Raw genomic sequence first — 11568 nt, 5'->3', positions numbered from 1 at the left:
TTATACTATGTAGTGAAGTGATATTACTCATACAAATTAATTTTTCAAAAATGTTTATAGATAGTAAAAGCCAAATTTGACAAAAACGTCAATATTACAAACGGCCAGACCGTTTCCAAAGTTCCACCCCGTGCCGCCTAATAGAACAGCCAATGCGCGTTAAAATGTATAATGCAACGTTGCCGCACGAGATTTAAGTTTTCGTTTATTTTGATTCCCGACAACAAAATACTAATGTAGATAAAATAATGAAATAAAAATAAAGTTATAACAAATAATTTATTTTAACCCTATAGTACATCTAATGCATATTTATTGAAGGACATAAACTACAATTAATTAGTCACGTATGTAGCTTAGAGTTGTCTCATTATATTTACATATATATATATATATATATATATATATATATATATATATATATATATATATATATATATATATATATATATAAACAGCATCGATCAGTACCAACACAGATAGAATTATATAGACCGATTTGGTTACCTGTTCGGACACATCAGACATCATTCTGTCTCTTTTTAACTAGAGTAATTGTAATTAGTAAAATGAGAAGCAAAAGACCGCTCCGAGTATAAAAGGGATTTTATGTGTTCAATATGTTCGACGGTGTTGATGACGCGCATTGGTTTTATTGGAAGGGCTATATAAAATGTCTAGCACTTGAAGACGTGAATTATGTCGTAAACATCAAAATCACTTATGAGAGAGAGTATTTGGCATTTCTCTGCTAACTACGATCCACTTCACAATAGCCAGCTCTTCTCACCAGTACAGTTAAACTTTAAACCATATAGCAACTAACTTTATTTCTTCCAGATGTTTTGATTGACTTGCTTTTTTAAATTTTTTATAACTTTTATAATGAGGTCAAATGTGAGCTCATAATATCGGTCACGATACAAAAAAAGGTATACCAACTAAGGGATAAGTTAAATAATTGAAATAAGATTTAATACATACAAAACAACTATTTATTTATACAAAACTGCAAACTTACATCTAACAGAAAGTAGTACTTGAGTACTAGAACGTCTTACATGTTTAATTCAAGTTTAAATCGTGCTTCATCGCACAATCAAGACACCGTTTTCAAAAAGCATTTGAAATCGACTTTCCGATCAAAAGTCTCAATTTCTGTACCTCCTAAACATCGCATTATTCAAATGATGTTTGTAATTGAAATTATAATGCTTGCCCCCGAATATATAACTGTAGGCGTCCAACAGTGATTCCCTTTTGGCCGGTTTTAAATCGCCAGTCTCATAGTTGTACAAAAAATTCTTGAGATAATCAAGATGCCGTTTTCCATCGCCAAGAAACGTAACCCCGAACAGAAACATGTTTAGTTTCTTGTACAGACTGTACAACTGTTTCTTTATAGACTTGTTTTTGATCGCTATCTTATTCAGGTTCTCGATCAAATAAACCTTCTTTTTATACAACTTAGCGTCCATGTCCACTTCGGAGAGTCTGTTTAGTTCACCATCGATGAATCGTTTCAAAGTTGGCATTGGGCATGTCTTAAATCTATGTATTATAGATGGCTCCACCATATTCGGTTTATGATTTTTGTTTGTAGATTCTGTATTACAGTTGTTTTCTGACGTACAGCCGAACAATTGCGGATACTCAAGCGGGATAAAATCGTCGGTTGGTTGTATGTTCATCTGGTTGCTCGCTGATGCGTTTTGATCGGATTTGGAAATGTTGGAGTTAAAGACGGAATACGGATTCCAGACGCTCTCGTAGTGCTTGAAGGATGAAGGGGACTTGTTTTGGTTGTCGATTATCGAAAGGGGATTTAGTTTAGGTTTCTTGCCAGATTTCCGCCTGCTTTTTGTCGATGTCACTAGACTCTGATTAGCGCCGCCATCTCCGACGATATTCTGACTCGAGTTTATGTTATCCGAAAGCCTCGTTCGTGCTGTGTGATCGGACTCGGTGAATGACTGTTCTCGTCCCCCACTTTGCCTTCTCGGAGATTCTGACGCGCGTCTATTCGGATAGACATCATCATAACTAAAAATTTGCGTGGACGTCGCGGGATATTCCCTATTCCATCTATAACTGTTGCATTCAAATTCTAGGTGTCCCTGCGAAGCACATCCTGAGCACCATTGTCTATATCGCGGCTTGAATTCAGATTTATAGGGGGGTTTTACTATTGGGCCATCCTCAGTCTAACAACAAATGATGAAACAGTAATTAAAAAACGACATATCAAATTTAAATCGGATAATACAAGGCGCATTCCAAATAGAGAGAAAAATTAACTTATTACCAACCTAAGAAAGAAAACGAATACGCTCACTTTGATTTGAGATCGTCAATCAATAGCCCGCCTGATAAGTTCCGCCTTCTCATGTTACAAATCAAGATTACGTATGAAACTGGCCCAATTAAATCATGATTTTCGTCAAAATCAGGGTCATGAGATGCATGAGACCTACTGAGTTCTTTTTCCACATTGTCTGTATGCTCTACTCTCAAATAGCAAATATGGGGTGAAATAGAAATCGGTAACTCAGGTTTTTTTCCTTTATTAAAGTGACCCGCTAGATCCAAATGGACTTTGGCTTATGTTCGGGTTAATAGAGATTTACAGGTGACTGGGACCCTAAGTTACTATTGGAATTGTCGCATTTGTCGGTGGGATTATGTAGGATGCCAAGGGAGAACCTTACATTTAGCATGATGACCTAACTCTAGGTGAATGTTGACGTTCATCATAGACCACGGGGCTTTGAGTAACGTGGATAGTGTGTTGGATTTGGATTGATTACTGGAACCTGCAGTCGAAACGGGGACCGAGGTAAATGGCTTTCTACGGCCACGGGGTAGAAAGCTTCTCAATCTGGAGTTCTGCTTCCGGGAGGAAATTATGTTACACAGTTTAACTTGGAATGATATATCTTCCAGAAAGGAGCGAAGAAGATTCAGGTATTTCACTGCTTTTTATTTCACTTTAGTGATAAAAACCTTATTTAAACAGAAATGTAACAAAAATTGTTGGTTTAATGTATACATTTACGTGGTATGTTTATATGTAAACAAATGTTATTAATTACAACACCAAAAACCAATATATTCTGCACTAATATCAACAGAAACATTATGAAATCATGTTAACTATGGAATACACCTTGTATAGCAAAAACTCCATCAGTTTCTATAAAATACTAGAATGGTGAAATAATAAAGAGGGATTTACCACAGACGGCGTAACTTTTTGTCAAGGTAAAGCCCTATCATTAGAATTTAATTCCTTCAGCCGTATTTCTCTTCTAATTGAAGTAATTAAGTAAAACTTCTCGCAAATGTGATTTACTCGGTACAAATTCAATGCACTGAAAAATTTCATCAACCCGATGTAATTGACAACTTCAACCCTAATAAAGCTCCTGGAATTAATATTTCACCTGGGTTATTAAAAGAGCTGCCACGAAAAGCACTCATCACTCGGGAATGCCTTAAAGCTTCTCGAACAATTATGGTTAATAAAACCTAGTAAACTGGTAGAATAAGTTGTATTTTATAGGCCTATTTCGCTACTACCTGAGATACTAAAATTGTTTAAGAAACTGCTGTTAAAACGTATTAAACCATTTATAGAAATATTAGATTTCTAGTTTTGATTACGAAATCACCACTCGAAAATCGACACAAGAGTAACTGAGGATAGTGAAGCTTTTGAAGAAAAGAAATATCGAAAGTATTTTTTCGAAAGAAAATTCTTGAGAGTCTCGCATGAAGGGGCATACTCAACACTTAAACCTATTTCGACTGGAGTTCCACAGGGTAGTGTTTTGGGATCACTTCTGTATGTACTCTATATTACTGATACTCCAACAACAACAGAAACAGTACTTGGAACATTTACCAACAACACAGTTATCATGGCAAAAGATATATCTCTGTCTAAGGCTGTAGAAAAAGTACAAGTAGCGGTCAAAAAGACCTACATATGGACTAGAAAATACAGCTTAATAGCTCCAAGTCTGTCTATGTTAATTTTGCATTGCAGCGAAATGAGAAAACCTAATTATATCACTTGACTGATGCTCGATTTCTCAAGCAGAATGAGTTAAATATACAAAGCCAACTTGGACCTATGAGGTGCAAATATGTGGTAGCACTAAAAAATCAAACCAACTAGTAATCCAACGCACCCAAAACAAAAATTATACGATTAATTAGCAATGCTTATCGCTATGTAATCAACAGAGCTGCATGCTGACGAAGTTGAAAGTGGTTATGGTTGAAGTGGTAGTATGAAGTTGGTTACAAACGTATCCGATATGGTTTAATACAATAACGCCATGCTGCTGTGAATCCTTGTAAAGTAATTTATAGACCTGATATACCATTTGCTTAAATGTAAATAGCAAAATACCATTTGCAAGAAGTTTCATTTTCCTTGTTTAACTTCGAAATAAGTCATCAAATTATTTTCGAAACTTACAATTCTTCGTAAATAAAAGCTGAATGATGTGGTTAACTAAAAAAATACATTCGAGTCTTTGTTTTCGAAGAACCTTAACTGAGAATACCACCGTATGGTATAACAAAAATCCATCAAAATTAGTTCACTTTTCTTTATAATAATGATGAAAAAGAGTATATGTCTCTTACCGTTAAATGGTACCTCCTCCATAAATCAGGACAATGACTGCTGGTATGGCCATGGATCGTGCAAATGGGGCAAGTTTCCCTCAGGTTCTTCACACATTTAAAACAGCAGACCGTGGAAAAATTCCCCGGATTGCCACACTAAAAAATCAAGGGATAAAAACGTCGTTATTATATGTTGGCGGATATTTACGGTAAAGCATATTTTGTTGGGGCATCGGGGCTCATAATGTCCAGAATGACCGCAGAGGGAACAGTTGGGAAGCGCAGGTCTGTTGGGACATTTAATCCCGACATGTCCGCGCTGCCTACATCTGTTGCATCGAGGCCCGTTCGAATAGATGGGCGATCTAAATTTATCGGTGGGTAGGATTTCCCATTTCGATGGATCATCTGAAAAATGACGAATTACTGCGAAATGTAAGATGTAAAGGAACCTCGGAAACTTATTTTAGAGTGAGATTCCGGGTTATTTTTATTTATTATGGACATTTTATAAAGAATTTTGTTCCTTTTTGAATTTCTGAAGCTTCGACCTTTATCCATTATATGGCGTACATAATCAAGTTTTTTGCGCCTGTAATCATTCGAACAAATGAAAAAATCAAACACTTTATTTATTAAACGGCTTAGCGAACATGGAAAACAGGGGCACCTGAAATTTGGCACAATTAAAGCTTATATCTAAGAAAAAGTTTTACGATTAAAATTTGTGCGTAATATGCGCTATGAATAAGTAAATTCCAATGAAACGAAATTCGCCCAAATCAAGCAACCAGGAACAGCGGTCAGATCTGTGCTGCCAGCTCCGACTCTTATACGGTAGATAATTCCCCGTTTCAGTTGTACATATATAAATCAATTACGGACCTCTAATTTTTAAAATCAAAATCTGGCAACATTATGCACTAAAATTTTGAATCGGAAGACAAATCTCTAAATTTGACATTTGAATCGATAATAAAACTAAAAGTGAGTGTGTAAAAACATTATTAAAGGATTTTATTTAATTTTAAGCGATGCTATTTACAATTTTGTGTTGTTTTGGGTAATTCCTCTATTGTTGGAACTATGAAGAGTTATGGCAAGCAATTTTACTGGTATTAACTTCTTTCCATTTCAGGTTTCTTTAGTAAATGTATTTCCTAACAAGGTACTGACCGAATATTGGTAATAAATATGTTAATTTATGTATCAAGACTTAAAATGAATGTTGCCAATAATATTAAGAATGATAAAATAGCTCCATAGAATTTTAATTCCCCATTTTTTGGTCAGTTGTTAGTTCCCACGTGGGACGTAAGAAAGTAGAAAGCAGTAGATAAAAGAAAGCCATAGAAGGCAAATTGAAGATGAGCTATAGGCAAAGATGAGATCGAAGAGTGGAATAAACAAAAAAATAATGATGCAATTTTATTTAAAAACTCAGGTAAATAAATTATTATTTTAATTAGCCTGTTGTACTTATTGTTTTTGCAATATATATTTTAGGTAAGAAATGCGGTTAAAGGCTATATGGATACATAAATGAAGTAATGAAAATATGCAGCAGTTAAAATGAAACTAACAACATAATTTGCATAAATAGAACAAACAGAATATATAAATATTAAGATATTAAGGTAAATATTAAGATATTTAATGATTAATAAGATATTTGACTATATGATATTTTATTGTTTGAACTTTGTATTGATCATTTTGTTTATTTACTTTTTAGATTCTAAGTTTTGCAAAAATCAATAGTTAATTTAATGATTGTAAATATATTCCTTTAATATACATTTCCAAATTGTAAAAAATAAATCATCTAATTGTGTTGGTTATTAATTGTTTTATTAATATAATTTCTGTTTTAATATATAAACATGTATTACTTCATTTATTATTCCCTATTAATGTTTTTTTTTACATAAAAGTAAAGAAAGATCATGAAATCATCTGAAAATAATCTTACTCATGATATTTTATTATAATGCTCAGTGGTGTAGTAATTTAAACTTATCAGTACTTGGCTGATTATTGAAACTTAATAGAAATTGGATTTAATTAAACACTACTTAAAAAAGTGAGTGAGTTAGTTTTTGATATAGTTATTTTAATTAATGTTATACATCAAATACATTTCTGAGGTTTTATTGAAAATACTGTGAAAACAAGTTTTAGTACATATCGTTTTTAAATTATTCCCTTTACTCTATTATTAGAGAAACCTGATGAAACTGTGGTTGAATTTGGGCTACAAAGGGATCACTAGTAATGACTTTCCTGATTTATCAAGTTTTCCGACATCGTGCCTCCCTTCCCCCTATTATGTGTATTAGATGAGCGTTAAAATAATCAATTTTTTAAAGCCCGGATTACTTTTCACACCTATTATAATTAATAGAGATCAAAGGTCTACTTACTCGACATCTTGCGGTGTAAAAATTCGATGTCGAACTCCTTAAATTCCGTATAAACATCCCGAGACGTGTTTGCCAACTGTAAATTGTCCCCGAGACCCTCAAAAGTTTGAATATCGTCGTTCGAATCGGAATCTATTACAAAAACCTCTTTGGAAGAAACCGACTCAACTGAAAGAAATGTAAATATATATATAATGCAATAATTAGTTTTACTGCGCTGTTAAAAAAACATTACCTTCATCGATGATAATGTAATCATCCGCATTAATGCGATAATTGACACTTTCTCCTACTGCTTCCCTTTGGTCCGAGCTTTCCGTGTTATAGCTTCTACAAATTTTTAAAACAGGACTAGGTTCATTAGTAAAATCCAATGAAGTGTGATCATCTTGTATCTCAATAACATTCTTTTCATTTGTTGGATTATGACCTAAAATATAAGAATACAGAAGAAAAGAAAATAGGTGAAGTATTTATTTCCTGCTGTTGATTGATTCGTTTCAATATGTTATTTTACAAACATATGAACTGTGTTTTTATGAGGTAAAGTAATCATATTATTACTCACAACATTCTTTTGAGTAAAAAGTGGTGCATTGACAATGACACACAATTTTCACAAGCCAACACAGCTTGAAAAAACAAATAAAGAAGATGATTGGAAGAGAAATCTTTTAAAATTGGTCGCTCCCTGATACACCTAGCTATCAATATGTAATCGAACACTAAGATCATTAACGGAGACACTCAGCTACATATTGCAAAGCCTGAGAAAACTATAAAATTCGAGAATCTATCCCAGTATATTATTCGTATTCTGTATTTCTCAGATACTGGTCCTTCCAAATTTTATATTTATATATCCGAAAAGGTCTCTACACTTGAATTCAAACATTGCCAGAATGATGATAAAAATATTACTGTGATTCGTTAATAATATATATAATTATATTCGACACAGTTTTGAATTTACAAAAAAACCTCAACATTAATTCGTAGTTTTTTTTACCTATATTATATATTAAGCTGATTTGACTTACCTTCTTTCTTATTTGAATCAGGAACACTTACTGATGCATTGACATTATCAGCTAATTCTTCCTGGTTTGGAAGATAGGTGGAACTATTTTCAAGTAATTCTTGCTCATACAACGATATAAACGGTTGAGGACTTTCATCTATACAAGTATTTTTTTCCGGTTCTTTCAAGTGTTCTCCCTCATTATCGTTTACTCCAGTTACACTTCCACCAACTAATTCCTTCTCCACTAACATAAAATAAGAATTTTTCATTATTTACCTAAGCTCCCTCTTATAAAAAAAATAACTATAACAGCCGTAAGCCGATCCAAAGGAGCAGCGAACTTACGCCATCTCAATTTATAACGTCAAAACGTCGCAATGTTGCCGCATTTAACATTTTAGTTAATTTAACGTTATCTGTTTCTGACTATTTATGTGGCCTTGGCATTTTCAACATAAACATTAAGCAACCATTTCAGATGCATCAAAACAAGCAAAGCGCAAAAACAACATTTGCCGGTTTATAATCTCTTATTATCACAAATGTTTTAAAGAATTTTGCAGATATTTGACAACCGAACGACTTTTGCAGGCTGTTTCGGTTACTTGTTCGAAAGCATTAAACTAGAGTAAAATGAGAAAGAAAATATTGTCTAGTATTAATACGAATTTACAAACTGCAATAGGCAATAAATTATAATTATTTATAATGAGTTCTCATCATAACGCGAGTTCACTGATATTTTGAATAGACTGTACCTTACCTGTTGGCGTTGAAATTAATTCATCTCTATTGCACTCTTGATTTTGAATTGAAATGGTAGTATTAACGACGGTACTCTGACTGTATTCGAAATCCATATCTTTAGGTTGAACTTCGGTAGAAAGACAAGTTTCAGACAGTTTTTGTTTTTTCTTTTTATTGCGTTTCCTAGTGCTGCTATCTATCTCCTCTGTATCATCTGAAATATAAATAAAATAGTCACATATAAGGAATATTTCATAATCAGTAGATCAATTTATTTAAGTACCGTTTCCCCCTAAATAATTTTGAAATTCTTTTGGTACTTCATCTTCTTGGGTTACATTAATTTTGACAGTTTCCTCATTATTACTTAAGTTAGCATTGTTCTCTTCTTGAGACATTTTAGACAATTCTATTTTTTGCGTATCAAACAAAGTGCCATCTATAGATTTTGATTTTCTTTTTTTACTTTTCTTTTTAGTATGCTCTAAAATATTATTATTAATATTATTATATATGTCCGCTCTATTTTAGAAAGCTCTTACCTTCAGTATCCATCAATGAATTTGCTACTGTCTCGCTCTGTGCGTCAAATTGAGTGTCTGCACTATAATATAAATGCTCATTGTTGTCAGTTGCATCATAATTTTTAGACCCAGATTTCAATTTATTTTTCTCACTCTTCTTTTTCGAAACTCTTTTTTTCTTTTTTATTGAATCACCTTTTTCTTTTGTTTTTGGTGTTGAAGAAGCGGACACTTGCCAGTCTTCATTATTAATTGTCGTATTTGGATTGTTCAGGTCTGTTTTGGATGATTTTTTTCTTTTTTTACTTTTTACCTTCGGAGTAACAGGTATCTCGATTTGACCAATATTTCTTTTCTTGTTGGAACTTTGAGTGCTTTTGGCATCAAGTGATTCTGTTAAATTTCGATTGTTTATCGAATGTTCGTTATTTATTGGAGTTAAAGCCGGCAAATTTTGATGAGCGTCCGATGTAGAACAATCACTTTCAGAGCTGTCGTCGGACTTGTGCTTTTCCAATCTGTCCGGTCTCTTAGGTGTAATCATTTCGCCAAACTTTTCTAAATTATTTTCAGTGAAGACATCATCTTTTGGAAACTCAACTTCGCTAAACACAATCGTTTTTACTGTGTTACTAAAATTTCTGCTTGTATCTTTGAATTCGGACGTGCTAGTACTGCTTTCTGTTTCATATACGTCAGTCGGATTAATGGGTCGTGCGAAATCTGAATTTTGAAATTCTGATCCATGTAAACTGAAGTTAAAATTTTCCGTAGAACAGTTCGCTTCATTAGCTAGAAAATCATTTGAGGCATCGTCTATGTCTTGAGGTAATTTTTGCGTTGCTTCAGTGGCGATTTTGCCATTAGAATGGTCAGCATTCTCGGAATCGCTCTCGTCCAGATTTATGATGGGCACTGGCGGAGGCGGTATATAAATAATTTCATCACTTTCGTCATTTTCCTCAAGTTTTTCTTCTTTCTCCATTTTGTCAATGGATCCCTTATCTATCGTAGCAGGAGCAGCAGAAGTCTCTGAAGTGTTTTTTGGTGTCACATTAACATCTACTATTTCAACGTCAGAATCATCACTGCTATTCAAGCAAATTACTTCCACCGGAGTTGGTTGATTCTGTTTTGTTCTTAACAGATACTTATGCAATCTCTTCTGCATAATTTTAAAAAATCTGTTCTCAGTTAATTTTCCTTCCTGCAAATTTCTTAGAAATCTCCTACAGGGCCTATTCCATGGTAACTTTTCTTGATAATAATCTAATTTTTTTTGGAACTCCTCAAATTTTTTTGAAGGATAAATATATTGGTTAATAATAATATTATTCATATAAGAAGGTGAAGGTTGATAGCTTTGTAACTGACGATCCACATAACTACCTTCATATCTGTTTGATGGGGTAGGCGAGGGGTTTATTTCACCATATGATTGTGTTTTGTTTTGATCACTATTTTGAACCATTAGTATACTTTGACCTATTGGAGAATTTCTGACAGTTTCTTGTCCTGAAGAGCGACCTGAATCTACAATGAGTAAGCATATTAATTAATTTTATTTGGTTATTATTAACTTAGTATAGATTACCTATATTATATAATCTGTTAACTTGTGTAGTTTGTTTATTAGCAAAATATCTTGTTGGATTCTTTCGCCTATTATTAACAACTTCTGGTTCTACAGCCTGACTGTTATTAGAGTCACTACTTGCTAGTATATTTACATCATTTTCATTTTCATTGGTCATAGGGTCATTAGATTTTCCATAGTATACTTGAGCATACAACAAGGCTTCTAAATCCTCATCAATTGTTTCATCTGTCTAAAGAAACACGGTAAACTAAATAACATTGGTGTTGAAATAAAAAAAAACTTTGAAGATACGAGAGATTCACTGTAATCATTTATAAATATGTCGCATAGTATTACTACTGTTGTTCCTTACCAACATACTAGAGTTGTTAAATATACAAATTTGCTTTCTTTTCGCTCAACTAATTGTACATTAGTATTAAAATTTCGAATCCTTGACTACACTTTTTTCCAAAATATCATAATCCCAAATTTCAACTTTGTGAGGTTAAGATTATTCAAAACATGTAATCTGTAGTTGACGTAGGTTAAACGACACATGCATCTTTGCAGGAATATGGAGTATTTGAAATTATCGAAGATAAAATCGTTATAATTTTATTTTCAGTCATT

General features: G+C 33.1%; 1 protein-coding gene and 1 long non-coding RNA gene across 3 annotated transcripts; one reads left to right on the top strand and one right to left on the bottom strand.

Annotated features, from left to right (window-relative positions):
* Positions 1 to 972: 972 nt before the first annotated feature.
* Positions 973 to 11494, bottom strand: Zcchc7 (Zinc finger CCHC-type containing 7). The gene is made up of 11 exons (XM_076406796.1): positions 11309 to 11494; positions 10951 to 11185; positions 9375 to 10889; positions 9116 to 9316; positions 8849 to 9046; positions 8102 to 8329; positions 7297 to 7491; positions 7062 to 7229; positions 4847 to 5046; positions 4657 to 4794; positions 973 to 2204 (listed from the first exon to the last, which is right to left on the bottom strand). Exons 1-11 carry the CDS (start codon positions 11312 to 11314, stop codon positions 1152 to 1154), a joined length of 4137 nt encoding a protein of 1378 aa, XP_076262911.1. The 5' UTR covers positions 11315 to 11494; the 3' UTR covers positions 973 to 1151.
* Positions 2631 to 6052, top strand: LOC143197962 (uncharacterized). 2 transcript variants are annotated; one of them, XR_013006117.1, is made up of 3 exons: positions 2631 to 2771; positions 2820 to 2964; positions 5932 to 6052. It is a non-coding gene; the product is annotated as an uncharacterized LOC143197962 (long non-coding RNA). The 2 variants fall into 2 exon arrangements; XR_013006116.1 differs by lacking the exon at positions 5932 to 6052 and adding an exon at positions 5777 to 5916.
* Positions 11495 to 11568: the final 74 nt, after the last annotated feature.

Source organism: Rhynchophorus ferrugineus, unplaced genomic scaffold, assembly GCF_030347505.1.
Source record: "Rhynchophorus ferrugineus isolate W39M unplaced genomic scaffold, kcgeb_rfMv2 rfM6, whole genome shotgun sequence".
NCBI lineage: Eukaryota > Metazoa > Arthropoda > Insecta > Coleoptera > Curculionidae > Rhynchophorus > Rhynchophorus ferrugineus.
This window is presented reverse-complemented; position numbering and strand designations above follow the sequence as displayed.